We start from the raw sequence: 25,557 nt of genomic DNA, 5'->3' as shown, positions 1-25,557 counted from the left end.
TGATTTCTGATGGCGGGTGTTACAGGCATGGCACTGTTTATGGTTCACTTAAACAAAGTGCTCAGAGGCCAACCTATTCCACAGGAATTTGCCCAATACAAAGACCACTGTGTGCCATACAGAAGCGGTGTTGTATTTGTGCTCTGAGACTTTGAATTTCTCCAATTAGTCATGCTGGTGTAATACTTCTGTCTTCAAATTTGTTACAGCAGAGAGTAATTTGCCTCAAATATGCATATTTCTATTAACATAATTGTTTATTTATTCACCAAATAAGTTGAAGTGGGTGATGGTTATAATTATGTTACTGTCCCAATCTCCTATTCATTAAATCAATTTTTGAATTCTCCAAAGTTGTTTTAAACTCAGCATTATTTTATGTCTCCTACTGAATTATTTCAATTGAAAAAGGACTTTTTGACCCAATCGCACTTCCTGTTTGAAGGCCTAGATAGCAACAGCAGTCTGTTAGTGAGTTGTCAACCTGCCCAGATGGTGAATATCCAAGAATGCTGAAAGAGCTGAAGAATAAACAGGCTGATCTGCTAAGAATACACAGTCCCTCATTAAAAGCCATTTATGTGCAAAAGAACTGGAAGTAATAAATATCGTGCCTATTTTTATAAAAAGTTAATGGGACAATCAGTAGAGTTTGAGACCAGAAAGATCCACATTTTTATCCAGTCAAATATCAGAAATGATAATCAAAAATTGAAGAATAAAAATTCAGGAGAAAGCAGATAACAGAACAAGTGGGACAGACTGACTACTGAAGTTCAGGGTCCATAAATGCAAAATACTACACATAGAAAATAAATGCTTGCAACCTTTAACAGTAAAGAAAATCAACTTGACATCATTGTGAACAACTCAACAAGAAACTGATCTCAATATATATACAACTATAGGAAGAAGCAAATGATGTTACAATACGTACAGAATAGACAGGAGAATATAACACTGCATGTTACAGCAAATCAGTGCTGTTGCTTTATCTGAGGTCCTGCACGTAGTACTAATTCGCTCCTCTGGAAAACAGACTGTGGAACTATTATGGACTCAAAGAAGTGTGCTAGATATCACTGAAGGTATGGAAGAGGGTAATGCTTGATTTTGTCAAACCCCAGGCCATAAAGAAAATACTTTCCCCCCAAAAAATGAAATGTGGTGTTCACTGCAGTTGGCCATTGTTGAGAACAAAAACATGACATTCAGAAAGCAAAGTCAATCAGTTACACGGACAAGGTATATAAAAAAATTTAACTCTCATTTTTAGTAGTTAAAATAATTTCTAATTATTAAGAAAGAGGAGGTCCTTTACACTCTGTCAGAAGCATCTGACTATAAACATTTGGGACAAAATGATAGCCACGCAGCTGGATTATGAATTTGTTCCAGTGTGGCATTTCCTATTTTCAGTCCTTGATACAACACATTGCCCCAGAAATTAGTTCAACTTTGCTGAGAATTGCAAAACAATATATATAAGATGTACACATGAATGTCAGGAGCATTTAAAATACTGAGAACACAAACACAGGGAAAATCTGGGAGATACCAGAAACATATGTTTGGAGAATGGCAACTATTAGAAAATTTTGGCAAACTGTTTGCAAGTGCTTAAAAATGTAATTGCACAACTTTGGCTGGGTTCAGCTATGTAAGTCCTGACAGAGATGGGCTCCCTTGGGAAGAACATAACTCAGTCTTCTTATAAGTTTAGCAGAGTTGAATACTAGAACTGTAGAAATATCATAAACAAAGTATTTTATAGTTGAGCAGGTAATAGCTTTGTCCTGTGAGGGAATAATTTCTAGAATACGAGAGATCGCCAATTTTAGAGAAGACAGAAGAACAAACAAACAAACACTAGGAGCTTTCCAAGCAATTGTGACATTTGAAAGCCCTATCCTGCTCCTTCTTCTCCTCCATATACAATAATACACTGATACTCCCCATTCAGCAAAAACACAGTAAATGTGTTGCTCTGGAGTGCAAAAGAAAGGAAGAAAATGAACGAAGTTGGAACAGAAACAGTTTGTGGTCTGGAAATATGCTTAGTTTTGGAAACCTTAATTGGACCTGTGAATGCCTAAATTTTCTGATATGTAGAAAACTACTGAAAAGAGAACATCCTTTTAATGCTTATGCATTAAAAGACTACCTAGTTTATAAACTGCAAACACCACTAAAAAATCCACTGCTTTTAAATAATCCATATGCAATGGCATGAGTCCAGTCTTAAACCCTATCTTCAATTTGTCCTTAGCATTATTTAAGATAACAGTTACTCCTTCCAATGAAACTCCCTTCAGGGCTGGAACTAAGAAAAATATCTGGTACAGCAGCAGCTAGGGAAGCTCTGCCTTTCTATGCAGGGATCTGGAGTACATCAAACCACAGCAGCAGTATGATAATCATGTTGTACTAGCTTGAACCAAATAGGAAATGAATGTTTGTTCTAGAATTACAACTTATTTCAGAATTTCTGTAAAGTTATTTTGAGAGCAGTGACACTATCAAAGGATCTATAAATAAGAAAAAAGGAAGCTAATTTCAATTGCTTCTCAGAAAATCCTGCTGTTGGGGTGGTTGTGCATGTTGTCCAAAAGTATGTATAAATATAACTAAGTAAAATTGAAAAATAATCAGTTAATTCGATGGCACGAACTGCAACTTGGCAAAACTATTACAAATCCACTGTGCTACAGTGGTATCCCTGTTTACAGCCAGAGCTCCCTTGAGCCAGTAAGCTGAGTTTTGTTGCACTGAGAGCATCTTTGTGTCCTTCCTGTTCAAGGAAGCCAGCCCTTGGAGGAAGGGTACAAGCTCTGTGTGTGCTCAACAGTGGCAGTTTCCTTGAAATTCAGCTGCACGCCAGAGGCACTCCTCCCAAAGACAAGGACAACCCAGCAGTGTCTTGAGGACACCAATTCTTGCATTTCAGAGCATTCCCGGTTTTGCTGAGATTTCAGAGGGAGTAATTGGCTTGTATGCATCATCAAACCCAAGCTCACTTCGTGTCTACTTGCTGGGCAGCCAAGAACAGCTTGCAGAGTTCAGCAGACTGCAAAAGCTTGCTCAGCCCATTCCTGAGGGGCTGCCACACTGGCACTGTTAGCAGGATCTGAGCTCGCTGAGGTTACAAGGACATAAAAATAACCATTCTGAGATAGAGCAGGGTTCAGCGTCCTGCCCACTTGGCCAGAGGCGATGCTTATAAAAAGAGTATGGGAAATACAGCACAATGATATCTCCAGATATCATTGCAGGGAAGAAAAAGAAACCATGTTTCCTGCCTTAAGGAACTACTCTTGTGGACAGCAAAATCCCTCAAATTGGGTACGTTCTGTGTGCATGGTAGCGACAAGGTTTATTTTTTCCATAATGGGGAGTTCTGTTCTGCATTGCAGCTCCTGGAGGTAAGGAAGGAGCACTGATTTCATTTAAAAAAAAAGAAAAAAGACCCCATCAATATTTGTGACTTTGATGAATGGAAAGGATTTTAAAACCAGTTTTGCAAGTTTTTTTTTTTTTTTTTTCCATAAGAACAATTGTTAAAGTTGCATTTCAGATCATTTCACTTTGAACATGCTAGTATAAGCAAATTGAGAGGCACAGGCATTGCACTAGCATGTTAGAACAAGATGAGAGGCATACAGGCTGAATCATACTGGTGTTTTATATATAGTACATAAATATGTTTTATATAAATAACTATATTATTCATATACATGTATCATATACATATATGTACATGGTAGGGGCCCAGTATGCTAATATTGATTCATCACCTGTGACAAGGGAATATACATTGTGTGTGATTTTTGTTCTGGGGAACAGTAGAATCCAAGGAAGAATAATTTCCTTTCAGTAAGGAATACAAATGAATGCTTAATAATTCATAAGAGATGGAAGTGAGGAAGTTTCCCCCTTCCTGGCCTGCAGAGCAGCCCCAGGCAGATAGCTTACAGAATAGGAAATGCACTAGGTAAGTGCCAAGAAATGCAACTGATGGAAAGAGTTCTCTCCCCTGCCACAAAGATAGACTGCACATTCAGTCATTCCTATCGCTGAAAAAATCAGTTCAGGTGACAGTGAAAAAATGTAATTGAAATAATTATCTTCTCTTAACAGCCACAAATGCCATTATAGAACAAAACAAAACAAGCAGAAATGATCGGTGGCAATTTTGAGCAATTTCCATTTTCCTCCACTCCTCCTTGTGAGCTCCAACACTCAATGGCTCAGAACAGCGGTGATTCTAATGTTTGATTTTTGTACTGTACTGCCTGTCAGAAAAGAAATTTCTGGAAAATCACCATGAACGTTAAGTTACATAATCTAGTTTTGGTTATCCTTTCTTTTCTCTCTGCAGTGCTGACTGCCATGAAGAAGGAAATAAATACTTCACTTTTTTTTCTGCCACTAATTTCTAACTCAGTAATTTATAAAGAGCATATATTTAATCATTACATTTCTATTCAAACATGTTGTAGAATCATAACTGATACCGGTTGCCTACTTCTGCTTTCTCTATCTGTACTTCAAAGAGTATATGCCCTTGCCTCTTCCAAGACCTTTGGCTTTAGTAACTGCATTGAACAAGATTATACAATAATCTCTGCTGTATGTAAGCAGCAATATGCACTAAATAGCCGGACAAATTCCAAGGCAATTACCAATAAATCCTCCGAGAGAGTGGTGGAAAAAAACAAGTTAACAAAATTGCCAAACATTATTTATTTATTCTTTTAAAGATCCATAAATTGGGATGGATTTGGGAAATAATTTAAAATGAAAAAGATGTTGGGCACTGACAGTGTCAAGATGTTCAATTTAGCTATTTCCAAAATAAAGCATCTCATTTCAGAAATGTCAAACTGTTATTGGTACTGTTTTCTGCAGAAAAGTTTTCAACTCTATGTCTAGAAAAAAATACAATTAATAGAAGGTGGTGTTCCCCCTCCTCTTTCCCTATAATAGCTCACTATTTGCTTGTTTTCAGAATACTACATTTTCAGTTCAGACACAGTCCTTTTAAAACATTTGAGAAGCACTGACCTAGGGGAATATGTACACAAATGCTAGTATGATTCTTTCTTCTCTTATATACATCAAATGCCATCTTTTTCCTTTCTTTCTTTCTTTCTTCCTTTCTTTCTTTTTCTTTCTTTCTTTCTTTCTCTTTCTTTCTTTCTCTTTCCTTTCTTTTTTCTTTCTTTCTTTCTTTCTTTCTTTCTTTCTTTCTTTCTTTCTTTCTTTCTTTCTTTCTTTCTTTCTTTCTTTCTTTCTTTTTCTTTTTTTTTCCTGGATTCCTTATTCAATTTTTATTTTATTTCAGTTCATAGTGCATTTCCATATGAACAGAATGATTTTACTCTTTATGAGTAAATAAGAATCATTCAAAGGGAACAGAACTTTATTTAGTTTTATAGCTAATCTCATAATGCTTTGCATTCCTAGGAATAGTACTGACACATCAAATCAGAAAGTACAGTAAGGGAAAGGGAACACACCAAGGTTGCAAATTTTTTACTGCTTAAATGACCCCAATAAACAACTGAAAAGGAATGACGGCAATTACAGTGTTACGCTGATGCTATGTTGTAGTATAAAAAAATCACGTGTGCTTTTCTGGAAAATTTTTACATATAGGAAGGATTCAGGTATCCTCAACTGATGAAATTAAGCAGTATGCCTGAATAACACCACACACATTTCTTTTGCCAGAAAGGAGATTTTTCCAAATTCAGGCTTTCACATTGTTGCTTTGCAAAGTTTATATTCAAAATATACAAGTTCTAAAGAAGTAGAAGTAATAGCCTTGAAAACTTATATTTTAACTAACACTGCTAGTTTTAAACATATAGGAATTCTGTTTGTACCTTCACTGTGTCACAGTATAAACTATGTATGATTTAGTTTTCACTTGTCTTCTAGGATGTTGACAGATTGATCCCTGACAGATTGACTTTCAATCATATCAAATTGTCTTTTGATGGAATAGTGTCTCTATCACAGTAACATTACTTTTTCTTTAAAAGAGGGAACGTAACTACAATTTATAAAATCACCATTTTTATACAGGAAAACATTTTCAAGATAGCTTGCACATTTTCAGATATAGACATGCCATGGTTGTGTATACTATCATTGTGTTTGCAGACTCAGATTTTTTTTTTTATGACAGTTTTTTATTTTTCTAATTTGCACACGATTAGTAATCATCCCAAAGGAACTCAACTGATTCTCTGTCAGCAGTCTAATTCATGTAATTGAAGAAATTGGGCATACAATCAATGCACTTGTGCATGCACCCGAGATACTGAAAATACACCTGAGACAGAGGTACATGTGTGTCACTAGATGTGTAAATAAACATTTACAGTTTAAAACCCTCTTCACTGAGACTAACTCAGTAAGTTTTGCCTTTTTAGCATGATAACAACAATCTGTAAGGTTTCACTGCAGCAAGACAGCAAGTGCTGTTCTGTTCCCTCTGAGTACCAGGGCAAACACCTGCTACTGTGAGTTGTAAAACTTACAGTAGTTTGGCCTATGGCAAATAGATTTATCATCAAGAAAAACAGTACTGCCAATCATTTTCTTGTCTGTCAGTGAGCTACCAAAATACGCACTATTGGTTCACTTAGAGGTTTATGTCCTTCAGTGTACAGAAAAGGATAATCGGAGAAATAAAGAGGAAGAATTAAAAGAAAATTTATCTTTTTTTGTCCAAGATACATGGGAACAACAGCCTTTTCCACTCAAATGGATAGAACAGCAGCAGTTCATACAGATCTTATCTTCACTGGGCTGAGACGGGGCTACTTCAGTGAGAGCTCAGTGAGAGGACACTTACTCCTGGAAGGAGCCAAAAAAAGATACTCTTTTTTTTCAAGACAAAGGACCTTTAATGTCTTAATTCACGCAGGATATGGGCAAGGAAAAGAGCCTTGCAAGCAATCTCTAAATCACAACACTCTGATGTTTTTGAGGATTATCAGGCCTCCAGAGGATACACACAGCCCTAGAGAATGGGGACTCTGTCTCTTGATCAACCCTGAAATATTATAAGCAAGGTTCATTAAGAAGAACCACTTAAGCATTGCTGGAGTTCTGGAATAAAGATGTTGTAAAGTCAGGCAACGTCAAACCCAACTTCCTGTTGGTTTTGCTTTGAAAGGGTTTGGGGGATATATTTAACCTCCTCCAGACAGAATCACAGAATGGTTGTTGAGGTTGGAAGGGACCTCTGGAGGACATCTGCACCAAGCCTCCTACTCAAGCAGGGCCACCTAGACCAATGGCTCAGGACTTTGTACAGACAGCTTTTGAATACCTCCAAGGATGGAGACTTCACCACCTCTCTGAGCAAACTGTGCCAGTGTTCAATCACCCCCTCCATAAAAAAGTGTTTCCTGATGTTCAGATGGACCTTCCTGTGTTTCAGTTTGTGCCTATTGCCTCTACCCGAATGCTCCCTGGGGTTCTGTTCAGACTCAGATTCCCCCAAGGATTTCTCATGATTCATAATTCAATCTGAGGTCAATTTTAGCATTTCTCTGTGCAAGTCTTGACCTTCATGCCTAACTTTAGAAATGCAGATGTCCCTTAGGCATGGCGAGGCAGAGCCATTTCCTGTCCAACAGTAAACAGAATTTGTTAATGATCATCCCAGTATTTAACTATAACCAAACTGGTAATCCACTGTGAATAAAATTATTTGTTCACCCTGGCAATCTACAGTTCAGCCTTCCTTGAATAAATTATGTATAATGAAGTATTATAGGCTTACATATGCATGTATATCAACCATATTTTATGTAAGCATAGAAACCATAATGATATGTATGGTTGACTGGCTCTTGCTCAAGGTGAGTCTAAAGGACTGTCCGGTGAGGTGGACTGAAAACAGGCAGAACTGCCAGGCTCAGTGGGCTATGATCAGTGGAGTGGAGGCCAGTAACTGAGGGTGGACACCACGGATTGATACCAGGACTGGGAGTGCCTGACATCTTCCTCAATGAACTCAGTGATGGGACAAAGTGCACCCTCAGCAAGTTTGAAGATGATCAAAATTAGGAGGAGTGGTTAGTACCCCAGATTATTGTACTACCTTGGTACCTCAGCAGGCTGGACAAACGGGCTGACAGGAAAAATAAATGCAGTCTTACACCTGGGGAGGAATTGCCCCATGCACCAGAACACACTGGGACCTGACCAACTGGAAAGCAGCAGAGGACCTGGTCATCCTGGCAGACAAACTGAACATGAGCCAGTAATGCACCTTTGCAGCAAAGAAAACCAACAGCCTCCTGGGCTGCGTTAGGAAGACTGTTGACTCTCTACTCAGCACTGGTGAAACACATCTGTAGTGTTGTTCTTGGCTCCCCAGTGCAAGAAAGACATGGACATAATGGTGCAAGTCTAGCAAAAGGCCATGAGGATAATTAAGGTACTGAAGTATCTGTCACACAAGAAGAGGCTGAGAGAGCTTTTTCCTGGAGAAGAGAAAGTTTTGGGGGGTTCTTATCAATATGTATAAATATCTGACTGGGGGAGAGGGAGTGGGGAGGGGATGTCATAAAGAACATGGAGCCAGGCTCTTCTCAGTGGTATCCAGTGACAGGACAACAGGCAATGGGCACAAATTACAATACAAAACAAAACAAAACAAAATCCATTTAAACATATATATTCTTTTCTTTTCTATTTTTTCAACTGTGAGTGTGATTGAACACTGGAGCATGTTACCTAGAGAGGTGGTGCAGTCTCCATCTTTGAAAATGTTCAAAACCCCAAAGGACACAGTCTTGAACAATCTACTCTAGTTGACCTGCTTTGAGCAGGCGGCTTGGACTAGATGACCCTTCAAGGGACCAGATATGCCTACCAACCTCAGCCGTTCCATGATTTCCAAACAACTCTGAGTTGACTATGAGTTTGAATGAATGACCTGGGCAATGAACCTCCTTGATGCTGTAATGATCATTTGTTTTATGGCATTCATGTGCAGAGGTGAACTGCTATTACAATGCACTTAAGAGCTGGATGCATTTCAGGAGCTGATCTATTTTGGTGCTAAACCTTTTCAGAAGGAAAGTAGCAAATGCAAGTTTTATTTACTGTGTTGCTTTTTTTGCAGTAGCCTATATTGGTTTTAATGAATTTATTGCTAGACAACTTAAATCTCAAATTAAGATCTTAAAATTGGTTTCAAAGAAGTAGGATTTTTATAGAATAAAAGCCATCAGTGCAATTTGCTGTTTTTATTTAAATCTTCTACTATTTTTGTAGCTTAAATAGTATGTAACTGTACTGGCACAGCTGTGTTAAGATCACACTGGGCTAGACATAACTGGGGGTGTTCTGCATGCAGTACCCAGAAATCCAACCTGCTGCCTTCTCTGCCTGCACTATGCGGAGCAAATGCTGCCCTTATGTGAGGCGAGGAAGGGCTAGTTCAGTTCAGGACTAACTGGGTTTATATTTTTTAGTTCTCACTAAACCTCCAAGATGCAACAGTGCTTCAAAAAGCTTATTAGGATAACTCAGAGTTGGATAAAATAAATGGCGTGATAATGGATAAAGTTCTTATAATCTCAAAGAAAACTCCCACGGCTCTCCACAAAACTCACATAATTGCTTTGTCGTTTGTACCTGTTTCTGTTAGAATTTCTGAAAAGTCACTCTGAAGAGTCAGAGACAGCGCTTGCAGGCAAGGTGATGGAAACCTAACACCAGAAGATTGCTCACCAGGCACACAGACCCAGACCAGATGATTCATTACAGTACTTTACTGTAAAGTACCTGTCAGATTTATATCTCAAACTGTAATGTAGCATTGACTTGTTTCTCAGATTTATAATGACAAAAACTGTCTGCTTAAATTCTGGATGAGGACTGAAAAGAGTATTTCTTTGAAAAGAATAAACCATGAAAACTCTCTGTGTGACAAGTGCTGACTATACGGAAGGTGGCCCCCTCTCTGCACTCAGAGCATGAAAAGCAACTTAGATGAATACCACTCTAGCTGGTATTGTAGTTTATTTTTATATATGTGAGTATATAGCTATGTATTTTCTATATGTGAGTCAGAATGGTCAATTGTCCAAGCTCCGTACAACTTTTCTTACAGACTTTGTGCTCCAGGAAGATACTATAGGAGGTGCTTACTGCTCTACTGCTGGCTGCAAGCTGGCAATGTGCTGGGGAAAGGAACAGCTAGTTCCTAGCATAGTGTTACACAGACGAGGCTTAATCTGTACTTGAAAGAGCTGCATAAAACATTGACTTGTCACATTTATGCAGCTACTTAATTTTCCAATCTAGGGCAGTCTGACTGCAAATTACATTTGCCTACTGGTTAGTTTGGGCAGCTGCGCTGTCATTTTGGAAGCGCTCTCCTTATTCAGAAAAGAGGGCTGTACTTTACAAACAGAACGTGGAAGCTTTCAAGTTGAGACAAGCCTGGCAGTTCCACTGGCAGTTTGACCAGGAGCAAACAGAACACTTTATGTATCTTGGCATAAACAAGCACTGCCCTTAGTTGTTCTGTTCAAAGCCAGACACACAGGGCAGGAAAGGGGGGGGACAGAGGAGGGTGTTGCAGTCTCCTTGAAATTGTCTACGGTGCAATTTTGCTTTGGGTTTAGGAGTGGCAGAATTGTAAAATAAATATAAAATCTGTATATTTAACAAAATATAAGGCTATAAAAATAGCCCCAAACCATGAGAACACATTAAATTTCATTCTGTGCCTGTAGTATGGATAAAATGCTTTTGCTGTTTTTCCTTACTAAAAACCAAGTCAAAGTGCTGCTTCTGCTGTTGCTGGCTCCAGAGGTAAGCTACCTAATGCCGTCATTAGGTAAGAGACAGGACCTTTTGTGGGTGCTTGTGCTGTGCAAGCCTGGCCAGGGAAGTGCCAGGTCTTCCGCCTGAGAGATTGCCACCCTCAGGACGGTTGAGAAGCACATTTCCCACTGTTGCTCTTCAATGACACTTCTCTGGGGAAGGATAGCTGTGGCTTCTTGTGGCGATCCAAGAAACAGTGACCTATAAAAGCTGTCCCAAGGTACAGCAAAGTGTAAGCTTCTGGTGAAAGCAGTGGGCTTCCAAGTGCATTTGCACTTCCTTCTAAATTAAGTTAAAGTTAAGAATAATTTGTGAAATAATTCTGGCCATATTAATCAAATGCTAGCTCCTAGATAATGAACTACTTATAGCCTCTGGTGGATTAGCATAGACTATAAAAAGTCCTACATCAGAGACAACGAAAGCTTGAAATAGTTTTTATGACGATCTTGTGTGAAAGCTTAAAATATTTTGCGTGAAATAGTTTATATTTACCATGTAGTACTCATTTTGCTAAAGGTATATATTTCATTTCCCCTTGTTAAAAATAAACACTAATTAATTTATGCAACTAAAAGATTAGTGGGAGGGTAAATCTCTTATTGGAGATTCCTAAAGATAAATTCCAATTTTAATTATTAATAACAGCTCAACTTGCTCAAATTCTAGAATTCAAAATTTATTGTTTCTTTTTCTCTGTGCTCTTAGATGGGTATAGGGGCTGCTCTACTTCCTATTTGTTTGGGCCAGCTCCCCCTTCTGATTCTTCTGCGTAAAAATATAGGCAGCGTTGCTTTATTTAAGGAAAACATAGTATGAGGAAGTGGTTAAATGATGTTCCTATCCCGCTAACCACTCTGTAAGGCTTTCCATATGCACATTGAATGCCTTTCCCCCAAGACACCCCCTCCATCTCCATTTTGACCTCTATGGATGCAGCTGGTGCACGAAGCAGCTCTTTCACAGAAGTGCCACTGCTCATAACAATTAAATTTTAATGGGCCCATGGAAAGAAAGCCAAGCTGTTCAAATCGGTGCAGGACTGGGCTAGCAGGGCTTCTAACTGTGCTGTACAGAACAGCTGAAATAAAAGGTCAATTATATTGGTTAAAGAGCAGCGCAAATCCTCCCGTGAGCGGGTGGGAGGAGCTGATACCATGAGGCAGCAGTCTCGTGTAAGCGCTATATAATTTTTATTACGAGCTCTCGGGTGACGTTTCAGCGTCCCTGCAGTAACTCCGCGTCATCCTTCCCCACACGTTTATCCCCTTTGAAGAACGCCGCCGCGCCAAGCTTGCCAGCGGCGCCCGCCCGCGGCCTGCACCGCCACTAACGGCGGCTCCGCGAGGGCTCCGGGAGGGCGCCGGCACCGGGGCCTGGCGGGGGGCGGCCCCGCCGCTCTCTCCGGCGCGATGCGGGCTCCCCCTCCCGAGGCGCCGCGGCCTCGCTCCGCCGAGCCGAGCCCCGGCCACCCGCCCGGGCACGGCCCTCCGGGTCCCCCTCAGGCGGCCACCGCTGTCCGAGGGAACCGCGGGGCAGAGCCGGCGGCGCCATCCCGCCTGCCCTGAATGGGTTTGGCTCCCGCCGCCCCGCGGGCAGGTGCCCGCCGTGGGACGGGGACAGGAACCGGCGCCCCGGGGGAACCAGGCGCGGTTCGGCCCTAATCCCCCGCCCCAAAGGAGTACGGCGCTGCCGCCCCGGCCGGGGGAGGGAGCCGGGCGGTGCTGGGCGGTGGCACCGCATGCGCACCAGGCCAGGTGCCTGCCGGCTTGCGAGGAGCCGGCGGCATCGCACGCAGCCCGGCGTCCTCATGGTGCTGTCTCAGGCCGGCGAGGCTGCTGTTGTCCCGGCTGGGACAGACAAGGAGTTGGAGGCGCCGCCGGGGCTGGAGGACGATGCGGGCACGGGGCAGCCCTGCCTGCACCCGGCACCCGGCATGGAGGCGGCGGGCGCCGAAGAGCGCCGCGTTTGCGGCTGCTGCTCGGGCTCGCCCTGGCCGCGCTGCTGCGAGACACCCGGTGAGGAGGGCGGCAGGGTCTGGGGCTGGTAGCAGGGGGGCAGCGCCCTCCCGGCGGGGCTGCCCGCCCGCGGGGTGACATTGCCGCCGGGACGGAGGAAGAGGAAGCGGCCCCGGGGGCCCCGGCTCGCACCGCACCGCACCTGGCAGCCGGCGGCGGCGCGGGGCACGGGGTGAGCGCCTTCGGCTTCGCCCTCTTCCTCCTCTCCCCGCTGCCTGCCGCTCCGGGGCTAATACAGGTGTTGGGGTTCGCCTCTTCTTGTGAAGTGAGGCTGATTTGGGGTGAATCCAAGCTGACAGGCTCAGCTTGCGGCGTTGTACGTGTTTTGAGAAGGGACATCGCTTCCCTCCTGAAAGTAACCGGGAGGGACTCTGCTTACAGCAGTGACTTCCCTGGTAATTCTTACCGTACTTTTGTGTGACTGTATTCTTCTTCTCTATATCAGTCTCTCACTTTACTCTGTTATTTTGAATTGATGAAGCCGTAGCTTTAGTGCAAAATATGCAACAGCATGTTTTTGTAGGCTCATTGTGGCTTCCATTTAAAACATAAATGCTAGCTTAAGTACTTCAGATGACTTAAAATTATTTTAAGCATGCTTAATTTTTAAGCAACTACATTGGGGAATAGTTCCTATTAAATATGGACTATAATTAACTTTCCAGTAGAAAATGTATAGAATGGCAATGCTTGTTAAACAGGGAGCTATGGAGAGGCCAAAAGGGATGGCAGACCAGTGAAGTTTACATTAGTACTGAGGCAAAGCTTGGAAAAAACAATATTTGAAATCCCAAGAAACTTGCAGTTATTTGTCAAAGAAGAACTTTTTTTGTGTGTGTAATCTGTCTAGCAAAATGTTGAGTCAATGGCTGAACTTTATGACTCATGCCTGGATCTTGTCTGCATGACCGTGGTTAGTTCATAAGCAGGCTGTTGTGCCCCTGGTGCTTTCTTGTGGTCCGAGAGAACTGTTCTGGTCCTTCTTGTGTGAAGAACAGATCACCTTCCTCCTGGCTTTTCTGAAGGTCTGGGAGAATCAAGTTCTCACTGACCTCTTTCCACATGGCCAGTCTCTGCTATCGCTCTTAAGGTGCGCATGTATGTAATAGGTGTTGTTTTTTTTGCAATATATATTTTTCAAGTATAAAAGATGTTGGAAAGCATGGCATTAAAATGCAAAGAGAATTTGTACGGGTGATTGCGTGCAGTGGGAGGCATTTGACTAGGACTTGAAACAGGAGTGGAAGATCGTTTGAAAGCCTTATGCATGGAGATAGCCAGGGAATGAAACTGGAATGCCAAGTCTCAAATCTATAGCCACTCAGAAGAGAGGATGGGTACTAATTGAAGCTTTTTATTTTCAGACAGCAACACTTTTTTATTAAAAGTGTGAGTGCTTGGCTGTCTTGATGGCATGGGATTAGAGTTTGGAGGCCTAGCATTCTGTGGGGTGGGAATGTTATCTTAACCGAACTTTGTCTTAGAACATGTTTTGAAATAAGTACTTTAGAACTGCTGTTCTTGTTTTTGGTGGAAGAACTTGCACCATTTTATTTTTAAAAGGAAATAAAACTCTCATTGTGTTGAGCATGTGCTTTGGCAATGTGAAACGGTGGTTTAAATTCTAGTATTACAAGATACCCTTTCTGGTAGGTTAGGTGTATTGGGTAGCTTACAGAAATGAATTCCTTTTGGTTTTTCTTTTAATCCAAAGCTTAATTCTGGGTGTAAGATCATTTTAGCTTGCTTTGCTGTAATTTGACTGGTTTTCCATTTCAACGCTTCCATTATTTAGATTGGCTTCATTCTGTAGTAATCAGGCAAGCTATCGTGCCTGAAATAAGATAATAGCTCTGTTTGTGCTGTGTTCTCCCGTAAGCCAGCCTGCATTTGGATTTCCCATTTTGGTCATTGGTCAGTCTGATTCCCCTTGCTTTAATATTAGCGACTTTGTTGATTTTATATTTCTTTCGCATGACTGCGTGGATTAGGACGTTATGTAATTCATGAACATTTTAAAAATCTGCTCTGTTTGATAGTTGGTAGACGTCCACGACCTGTGTTGGTTAGTGGCAATTTTAATAGTTCCTTTTATGTGAGTGACTGTTACTAAATAGAAGTATTTCTATCTAGTAGAAACTGCCATTCATTTTCAGCTGTCGTGTGGTTATATTTCTTGAAAAGTAGGCCTTGTGCCTATTTTAAATCCTGTTTGCAGTTGTAAAGCCTGGGTCTTTAGAACTGTTAAAGCAGGAATCAATGCTGTACCGAATGTGTCAGCCCACAGTTACAGCTCTTAGGCAGTAAGAAACAGGCCCTCAGTCTTGAGTGCTGATCTCAGGGAGGATCGAAATGGTTTGTGACAAGTTCTGTTAATTAACAAAATACAAAACAAAAAACAACCCTCAAAACCATATGTAGTTGCTAAGCAACTCACAGCAGTGCCCTGCTGATAATGCTTCAAGGGATCCATGAGGCTCTGTGGCTGCCGTGCTGTGTGAGATGAGGCATCCTTTTATCAAAACACCGCTTTGTGGATGTGGAGTTTGCTGTTATCTTTAGAGGGTGTTGTAGAAGAAAGGGCAACCCCCGATATTTTAAGCAGACACAAAGAAAAAAGATAGTGAGGTAACATCCCGCTCTAATCTTGAGAGAGGTTCTCTTATCCATGGCGTTCACCTCTGGGTTTGGTGGCAGGACTGTTCCTCTTGTGCAGCAAAGTAATATTGGGGAAAAAAAAATGCTGGTTTCTTTGGAGACAGCATTGAGGTCAGCAGAGGCTCACTCTCTCTGTTTACTTTCACTTTTTCTATTTTCTTTTTATAGTAGAGGGTGGAGAAGATGGGTGGAACGAGGAAGAGTATGTCACTGAAGGGAAGTAGGCCTGAGGCAAGCTTGAATAGAAGCCGTTAGACTTAGGAACTGCTTCGGGAGGAGGAATTCTGATAGATAAGTGTAATCAAAGGTGAAGCTAAGGTCTTCATGGAAGTTTTATAATTATCAGCGCTCTGTAGGAGGCCGACGGTGTTTTAAAGCTAAACACCTTCATTTCTTCTGGTTTAAAAATGTATGCTTGATATTTATTTGAATAAAAAACTTATATAATATCTATATATCTATATAATCTATATATAGATATATATATATATATACAATCTATATAATCTCTATATCTATATAATATCTTATATAATATCTAGATTCTTGAAAGAATCTAAAACTCCTGTAGTTCTAGATCAAATTTAGGGTCATCTAGCTGTAAAATATGTGTGAGGTATAACAGAAGTGTGATTCTTTACGCAGTTTTTACATGTACGCGTGTGAGAAAGGAAACTGAATTGTCGCTTAGGAACCTTAATTAACTTATTCAATAATCCAGTAATGCCCTGATAATGAGTTTTTGTATTTCATAATGTGACCATGGGCCGTTTTGCAGTCAGTTTCATTTAGTGACCATTGGCGGCAGTCAGAATCACACAACTAGTCCTATAATGGATATCCCGAAGTGCAGTCATGCCTCAAAGAAGCCTGCTAACTGACACAGGACTATGAGAAATGTAGGAATGGTTTTGTATCCAGAGTGTTTTAGAGTTCATCTTTTGTCTCCAGTTTTAAGGAAAAAAGGAGGGCTGTGGTGATTAGTGGAATATATTTTCAAGGTAGGGCTGGTAAATAAATGTGGTATTTGCACTTGTTTCTTCTGCTTACCTCTTTGTGTACTGCAAGAATGGCTACAAATGTACACAGCACTACAGTATGTAAAGACATGTAAAAAAAAATCCACTGATAGCTGGACAGATCATTACTAACTGGAGTTTTATCTGTTGCAGGAACAAAGAAGAAAGCTGCCTGTCCAGGACTTGGTCTCTTTTATACCTTACTGTCTGCCTTCCTTTTCTCAGTGGCCTCTTTATTCCTTAAAAAGATAGAAGATGTACATTCAGTGGAAGTGAGTGCATTTCGATGCATTTTCCAAATGGCATTTGTTCTTCCTGGTTTAATATACTACAAGTAAGTGTAGAAAAAATATAAATTTATAAGTTATTTCTTAAAAGTAGATATTGGAACTATCATTCAATAATTTGGATCTTAAATCAGATTGTGATATTATTATAATTCTGACTTTGTATGCTTAACTGCGTTGTTTTGGATTAATTGATAGTTTCTTATTTCAATTCAGAAAACTGAAAATCTTTCACTCCCTGAATTGTAAAAATTACTTCATGGAAGACCAATACATCTAATATAAACCCTGTAGAAGTGTTTTTAAAAATAGGAGATAATTTGTAGATAATTTTGGGGTTATTTTGCAAGCACAAAATTAATACTAGAATAGGTTCCTGACACTAAATGTGATTGGCATGTGGTGATGGAAGTAAACAGCTCTGTGATCAAACATTTAACAGTATTTTGATGTTTGAGATATGTCCCTCATTCGGGAAGTTTTGTACATTTAAATCTAAATGGATGTTGGTCATGAAATAAGCAAGCCAATGACATTAATGTGACACTTTTGTTTTTCTTAATTTTCAGAACAGGGTTTTTGGGACCAAAAGGTAAAAGAATTTTTCTTTTCTTCCGAGGACTCCTTGGCTCTAGTGCAATGATTCTTCTCTACTATGCTTTTCAAGTAATGCCTCTAGCTGATGCCACAGTTATAACTTTTAGCAGTCCTGTTTTTACATCGTTGCTGGCATGGATCTTTCTCAAAGAGAAATACAGTATTTGGGATCTTCTGTTTACCCTCTTCACAATCACTGGAGTGGTTCTTATTGCCAGACCACCATTTCTGTTTGGTTCGAACGTTACGGGGATTGAAGGAAGTTACGCAGATCATCTTAAAGGAACTATTGCAGCAATTGCAAGCACAGTGTCGTCAGCTTCAACTTTTGTTATACTCAGAAAGGTGGGAAAATCTGTGCATTATTTTTTGTCAATTTGGTATTATGCAGTCATTGGTTTAATTGGATGTGTTATAGCACTGTTTGTTATGAATGAATGGCGTTTACCGTATTGTGGTAAAGACAGAGTTTTTCTAATATTGATAGGCTTATTAGGATTAGGGGGTCAGATATTTCTCACAAAAGCATTACAGATAGAGAAAGCTGGACCCGTAGCCATAATGAAGACAATGGATGTGGTGTTTGCTTTTATTTTACAGATTCTTTTTCTCAATCATCTACCAACTTGGTGGACTGTGGGTGGTGCTCTTTGCGTAGTAGCTAGTAGTTCTGGAACTGCCATTCGTAAGTGGCAGCAAAGCTCAAAAAAAGCTAAACAAAATGAAATCTAACTACACAGACACTTTCATTACAGAAATTAGCAATCTTGGAATATATAAAATATTTATTTTTATTTATTTTAAATATTTCATGAAACTATAGTATCAAACTATACCCAATAAAAGTTGATTTTTTAAAAACAAAAAAGAAAATGCCTTAACAACTGATTAGGTATATGCTTTTTTCTTATATTTAGACATGCAAATATGTGAAGTAGGAAAATATTTAAAGGTTGCTTGCTTTCCATCTAAACTGGACAACAGTTGCTGGGCTTTTATTTTCCTAAACTTCATATACCTACTTCTCCACTTTTTAGATCCTTTCTCTATTCTGAGCTGTGGAAATAGAATTCTCCAAAGCTTATTTGGTACTATCCTGTGCTTGATTACCAGAGGGATTGCAATGCAAAGAAGTTAGAAGGAAATAAAGAATTTTAATCCTAAAAACGGTCAACTTTTTTAGAACAGATAAAGCTTGCACTCTTACAAGCTTCGTAATTTATTTTCACAAAACAGAAACCAAATATATAGGGATTTATTTAATGTAATTCTAAAAGAACAAAGGATATTTAATCTTTCCAAGTCATGTCAACGTAAATAATTTTCGAAACTTAATTTTTCAGATTTGCTTTTTTTTAAAAAAAAAAAGTTTATACCTGCTTTACAGACAATGAAACAATGTAATCCCTCTCTTTTAATATAATGTTCTCAGTAAATATGACTTTAGCTGCTGCAGTCTCGGGAGAGACAACAGTTAGCTATATACCACTGGTAAATGAGTAATTTCTTGTGGTATGGAATGTTATGCTGTAGGTGCACTTTTCTTTATTCTATGCAAAAGATTATATTTTTTAGATATTTAATATAGGTTATTTTAAATGCTAAGACTGATTTGTATAAATTATTCTGTACAAAAATTCTTTATGAGACCAAGTTTGTTTTCTTGGCCTTCATAAAGTTAGGTAAATGCTTTAATGTAAATCCTCCTGTTTCATGAGAGTTTACAAGAGAATGCAGACAAATTGAGGTCTCACAGAAAATGCAGATTAGCCAAGGCTGTAGCAAAGGTTTTATAGAACAGGTTTGAGGAGAGCTTGGTGGGAGGGTGGAGCTATGCATATGGATCTGCTGCACATTGCATTAGGCAGTTCTAGAAGGCAGCTTCAGCCCTATTTCTCCAGCTGGCCTTTTTAAATCTGCATTTAGTCATTTCTCTTACGCAGCTTTTCATTTTGATAGCTTTTATCATGATAGTGACAAATACTAAGGAAAAAAGCTTGTTATTGATCTCAATGTCCCTTCTGTTTGAGAAGGAATACATGCTTAGTATAAGGTAGGGGTGTTTTCCCAAATGAATTCTTGTGTATTGTTGAGTCATGTTTCAGTAGTCCTTAAAGAAAAATTTAAGTTGGATCTTTATTTGATCCTTTGCATCGCAAGGCCTTTCAATACTTATTTATGCACTCTCATGTCTTCTAAAGGAGCATGTTGTGGCCAATAAACATTGCATCCTGGCAGAGCAGCTCTAGGGGAGTTAAGTCCTGAAGAACTGGAACATGTATGGTACTTTGGGATGTATTTAGATAAGAGGAGCTATCTTTGTGCAAGATTCTGTACTTAAACCATCACCCTGAATCTATGTATGTTTATGGACACAAGCAGATTCCATCCTCGTGATCAAATCAGTTCCTGTGTATGGCTGTCTGATCTCTGTTTCTCCTGACAGCTGAAGTTCAGCTACTCCTTACATGGTCAGGAATAGTACGAAACTTGCTTTCACATCTTTTTAAAACATGGTCTAATAGTAAAACTTCCATTTTGGCCCTCATTTTACTTAATACTTGAAATTGTAGACTGGGATTCTTTCTTCTGCTGCTCAGCCATTGCTGCCATTGAGTAACACCTTTCAAGGGAGGAACAGAAAATAGACTGCATTTTTTTTTTTACTGCTTCACTTCATGTTTATGTACATGTGTTTATAAGTTAACACTAATAAAGGTGCAGTTCCAAAGCAGTTCGTATTGATGTAAATTTGAGTTGTCAGCTAGTCTTGGTTCCTCCCATTGGTTTGGTGCTTGTGGTTATGTGGTGAGCTGCTGCAGTTGAGTAACTTTTTTATAGGGTTGTTGGAGAGGGCAAAACCAGAGTGTCCTGAACTTGATCATTATGTCAAAACACCAAGAAGGTTAGCCAGTAGTTTAAATTGTGGTGTGTGAATGCTATGTTGTCAGTACAGAATAAAAATAAGCTTATATTGAAAAATCTTTAGCTCATGTGATTTCAATAGTTACGAATCTTATTTACACATGGTTGAGAACACGCTACTGAAGAAAGGACTATTTTCTTGCACTAGGCGTATATGTAAGTGCATAAGTAATAAGCTGACCTAAAGTCAGCAACTTGGCATAGTAACTGGTAATTCTTTTTCTTGAGTTGGTAGCCCTGAATAGAATGAAATTATGCAAAAGGACAAGGATTTTTCTTTTTTTTTTTAAGTAATTGGAGGTTTGGTGTTTTTTACAATGCCTAGTAAGATGGTCAAATTCTGTTCTTCCCTTCCCTGCCCCAAGCTTACTGTTTGAGAATCTGAAATGAAATTGGCTGAGCCTTGATTATTTCAGATCACTTTTCCTCTTTTTTCCTTTCTTCTCATGTATTTTTTTTCCCGGTTTTCATACAGCAAATTCCTCAGGGTCAAATGTTACTTTTTTCTAAGCTTTATGTCAGAAATATATTACTAATGTTCCTCACCTCTGTCTTACGATCTTTACAGTATTTAAGTTCAATAAATGTGCTTTCCTAATAGGAAGCTTTTCCTTTGTAATAAGATGGAATATTGTTGCATTGTAACTGCTGTTCTATAAAGTTACTCTGGAATTACAACTTAATTAATTCAACATACTGATTTCAGTGGATCTTGAATATAGAAATAAGTAATTACCGTTTTTTTGCACATAAACACAGTGTTAAAAGATTTAGTTGTTACTGATTAATCACAAGCATGTTTTTTATGTTCTTTACTATGCAAATCACTGTAATCATCTGTTGTCTTCAGTGAGACTTTATAGCCTTAAAGCCTTATGTACCTGACTCTTATACAAAGCTGGTAGCTGAAAAAGCTGTGTACTGTCACTGTGCAGCAGCCAGTTTCAGGTTAAGCTGGTTGTCAAGGTATGCTCTAAAAGCCCTCAAGGTATTTGTACACTAAGAATATGACAAGTTCATTGTGTGGACAAGTGCATTAAAATGGATTTCTTGCATTTGTCAAACACCAGACATGAAGCAACCTCAGCATAACAGCATTGGTGAAATAACTAATTCAATGTGCCATCTTTCTTCTGAAACTAGGCTCTTTGCCCATTCCAAAAGCTGTTCTAAGGTGGATCTTCCTGTAATCAGTAACGATAAGATGGGTAACACATATTTGACCATCATTTAGTATAAAAACACCCTTACTGCCCTAATTTTCTCTTCCTTGAAGAGCTCTGTTCAGGAGCTGTCTCTTGGAGGAAAGTTTATTTCTAAAGAGACAGCCTCCTAAAAAGTTATTTCCTTGCTAATTGGCAGTAATTAACCATGAAGAATCTGTTTTCCAGTTCTCTGTTAACCATTGTAGGCTCATCTGTCATCGATTGCACAAGGACAGTAGAAGCATGATCTCTGTCTATGTGTGTATTCAGGGTTCATAATGCTGACAGATGTTCAACACTGACTTGAGCAGGGCTTTTCAGTTACCAATAGAATGTTTTCATGGTCATAACTGCCTGTCCATCCAAAGAAAAGTTGTGGCTTTATGTTCCTGCAGATGCAGGTAACTTTGGGACAAAACATACACGTTTCTGTAAATTGATGATGGTAGCACTTCTGTATATCAGAATGAGCAATTTCATATTTTATGTGAACTGTCATTTGACAAAAATGAGGTATAAATACCCTCAGCATTAATTAACAGATTTTTACTGCGTCCTATATTTTGTTAAATATATGTTAAATGATATGTTTTGTAGAATTTACTGGCTTTGTTATGTAGTAGTATATTTTTATAGATACTTCTTACATATCAAAATGTCAAGAATATTTTCATATGAGATTTATATTCATCATTGCTAATAAAATGAACTTGAATTAATCTCTGGCTTTGCTTTGATTAGTAGAACATACTTGAATGTAGTGATCGTAAAAGCTTTGTGAAAGAACTGTTAATGAAGGAGTCCCTATTAAGTATGAGCATACCCATCAAATCCTGCTACTACTTGTTAGCATGCTGTGTCACTGTTAATGCCTTAAAAACAAGCTGTAGACAAAAAGAAGCTCCATCAGCTTTCTCCATACAGTAATATCTTAACTGGAAAAACTGACATGGATGGGTCAGTAAAGTTGTATTTTCCTGTGTTCAAGTGGCAGTTTATTTTTTTTTTCTTCCTTCGTACGCATCTTGATTTGAATTCAAGTCTCGTCCCTTCCATCAAGTGGTAATACTTAATGCATCCCAGTACTTCCCATTGTCTACTATTTCAATAATTAACTTCTCATCAAGGAGGAAAAAGCAGAAGAAAAACTGATTATCTTGTTTGCAAAATAGCCACCATTGTTAAACATGACAAAAAGATTATAGTTTTTTTTTTTCTTTTCATTTTTATTATAACAGATTCCCCCTACAATAGTGTCTGGTTGTGTAAGAGCAGAAGATAGCAGATCTGCACAAGGGTATTTGCCTGCTTGAGAGATTTGTCCATGTAATGAATCTTTATTTCTGTGTGTGACTTGGCATTATAGAGGGGAAAATAGAAGAAGGAAGTCAAGTTCCATAATGGGGAATTACTAGTAGTAATTGTCTGTCCAGCCAGCACCCTCTTCTTCACTATATATACTCAAAATTAACTCACTGTAGGATGACTTGACACCATTTGTTTCTTGGGCTGTAAAGGAACAGCAATAGACTTCCATGAGGGCTTACTGTAGCAGGAGTAAGCAGAAGACTGCTTGTGAAAGAATTTTATGGAGAAGCTCTGCAATTTTCTCTTGGGGGTCAATTATATATATACTATATAGAAATTAAAGTTTCAAGGGAAAGGAGGAAAAAGAGTTTTCAATAGACAACATTTAAAAACCTTCCGTATCTGCAACCTGATAGTCACATACCCCATTAAGTGATGAGGGCTATTATGAAATACTGAGACTTTTGGAGCAAGACTCTTAGAACAAAATTCTAGAATTATGTCTACGCATTCCATGAGAGAGGATCCCAATTATTGCTTGGAAAACAAACTTTTGCTGAAGTTACAAAATATTTCGAGGATAACTCAGGCGTCTCTTTATAGACTAAATAAAGCATTCTTAGAAGCCTTAGAAGGAGGTAAGAAATGAGATAAAATATACAGATTGACCGTTGAAATAGGTCCCAGTTGGTTCTTCTGTTTTCTTAATTAACTTTGTATTGAATTTTATTTTCTGACGCTATGCATTAAAGTTCCTATGTTATTCTGTAAAGTAGGAGTAATTTCTGGGAAGGATAATAAGAAACTACTCTGTCATCTGAGCTTAAATATTGAGCAAAGGGAAAATGAGAAATTTCAGTTATTGCCCTGCTGGTATAAAGCGATTCTGGGGTCTGTATGAAAGGCAGTTGGAAAGAAAACTCATGTTTTCTGGCCTGCAAGTATCAAGTTAATTTTTTCCTGGGTACTGTGGCTGTTCTGTCAGTAGGTGGGGCTCTATTTCTTAATTTATTCCTTAGCGCCTAAGATTAAATCATGTTAAAAACTCAAACCCACAATTTTAGACAATAAAAGTTTCCATGCAGTGTGATGTACACAATGTTAAGTAAATGTCATTACTAATATTGGATTTTTCTGAGTATTGTACTATCTGTATATCCAATGTATGTCCTAAGTGTTCTTAAAAAAATAAAAAAGGAGGGTAGGGGACTAGTACATTCTCCCACTGAAATTCTTTGGGAGTAATGTTTGATGGGTTAGGCTGAGTTTAGAATAATTCTAGTTTTGGATGAAAGTAGAGCAGGTATGCTGTCTGAGCAGTTGACAAGCATGTTGTATCTACTGCTCTGTTTTTCTCCTGTTCAGGGGGGATGCAGAAACATTGCCTGTTTGGCCATGACTTTTACTGGGGGGACGGGGAGTGACACCTACGAGGTTCCCAAGCAGATTCTCTGGTGCGGGTGCTCAGGCAGAGCATGTGCATCTCTTTGCTCCTAATACCCAGGGCCCCACTCCCAAGTGTTTCCAATGTCAGAGTTCTCCAGGAGCTGCTACGCTGGTGGCTGTGGCACAGGAGGACAGACAGGACCAGGTCTGCTGGATGAGTCTCTTCGTCAGACCCACTGATGGAATGGAAAAGTCAGGCAAGCTTTTGAGCACAGCAGCACAATGCTTGAAGCGTACTTGAGTTCAGGAGCAATTGTTCCAACTTCAGTTTAATTAAAGGCAGGGAAATATTAGGAAGAGAGGAGGCGATACATTTAACTGCTCTGAGCTAGGAAAAATACTCGTCAATCTGCTTTCCATTGAAAGGTTAGCCGGCGGATTTTTTGCTGGGGTTAGCTGGCACTAGTAGGTGTTCTATTTAATAGGAAGTACTGTAAAGTTTTGGGGAAGCTAAGGAACGTTAAAGGAGAGATTTATTTTTTTTATATAACTTGGAAAGGCTATGTGGCAAATCCCTTTTCTTTCATATAAAGTGCAGTGTGAGTCAGATACTAATGTTTATTTTATACTTTCCCATTTGTAATTTATTTCTTAAAACAAATGTTCCTTTACATTACTGTGAAAGCTGTTCAGCCACTATCATGTTCTGATCAGGAAGTGGAAGAAAAAGTGGTATACTTTTCAAAAGTAATCTTGATTGTGTATTGCTTTCACTCTACCAGAAATACTTTATGCCAACCAGTGCCTTGTAATAGATGTATTCAATTTCTTCATTAAACATCTTTATGTGGTGTGAATGAGATTCTGCTTTCTGCTATTTGTAGTAATGTATGTAGGAAGTCCATATGAAAACACTTAGCTGACGTTCTTCACTCTTGCCATATGGCAAAACATTTCTTCATTATTAAAAACGGGGAATGACAAAGAAATGCTACAATCCAAAATCTCCCGTGGGAGTGTTACAAATAGCAAGGTAGGCTTTCCTGTCCCAGAAGCCTGGTTTGCTCATGTCGTTCATCTCACTATTCTGCTTCCCTTGCAGGAACCACACAGTTGTATTTCCCCTGCAATTCATTAGTTCTTAATCTGAAATAAATAGGTAGCTGATTGCAATTTATGATGTTATTAGCGCAGTTAGGCTATGTTGTATTTTTAGGGAAGGCGGGTATGAAATGTACCTTTTTTTTTTTTTTTAAGATAAGGAAACTGTAGGAATTAAGGATTAACCATA

At 39.2% G+C, this 25,557-nt stretch overlaps 1 protein-coding gene across 2 annotated transcripts; it reads left to right on the top strand.

The window, feature by feature from the left end:
- The first annotated feature begins 12,315 nt into the window (after window positions 1-12,315).
- On the top strand, window positions 12,316-25,123 carry SLC35G1 (solute carrier family 35 member G1). 2 transcript variants are annotated; one of them, XM_040563389.1, is made up of 4 exons: window positions 12,458-12,881; window positions 16,712-16,892; window positions 17,415-17,787; window positions 22,811-25,123. In XM_040563389.1, exons 1-4 carry the CDS (start codon window positions 12,605-12,607, stop codon window positions 22,883-22,885), a joined length of 906 nt encoding a protein of 301 aa, XP_040419323.1. In that variant the 5' UTR covers window positions 12,458-12,604; the 3' UTR covers window positions 22,886-25,123. The 2 variants fall into 2 exon arrangements, with proteins under 2 accessions (XP_040419321.1, XP_040419323.1); XM_040563387.1 differs by lacking the exon at window positions 22,811-25,123 and having other exon boundaries at window positions 12,316-12,881; window positions 17,415-22,291.
- The last annotated feature ends 434 nt before the right edge of the window (window positions 25,124-25,557 follow it).

This window comes from Cygnus olor, chromosome 7 (genome assembly GCF_009769625.2).
Source record: "Cygnus olor isolate bCygOlo1 chromosome 7, bCygOlo1.pri.v2, whole genome shotgun sequence".
Taxonomy (NCBI): Eukaryota; Metazoa; Chordata; class Aves; order Anseriformes; family Anatidae; genus Cygnus; species Cygnus olor.
Note: the sequence above shows the minus strand (reverse complement) of the source record. Positions and strands in the feature narration are given on the sequence as shown.

Bases quoted from the DNA above. Each gene is read 5' to 3' on its own strand.
- SLC35G1 (XM_040563387.1), top strand. From the start codon at position 12,605: ATGCGCACCAGGCCAGGTGCCTGCCGGCTTGCGAGGAGCCGGCGGCAT. The intron at 12,882-16,711 runs GTGAGGAGGGCG...TATCTGTTGCAG, and splicing joins GCGCTGCTGCGAGACACCCG to GAACAAAGAAGAAAGCTGCC. The intron at 16,893-17,414 runs GTAAGTGTAGAA...CTTAATTTTCAG, and splicing joins CCTGGTTTAATATACTACAA to AACAGGGTTTTTGGGACCAA.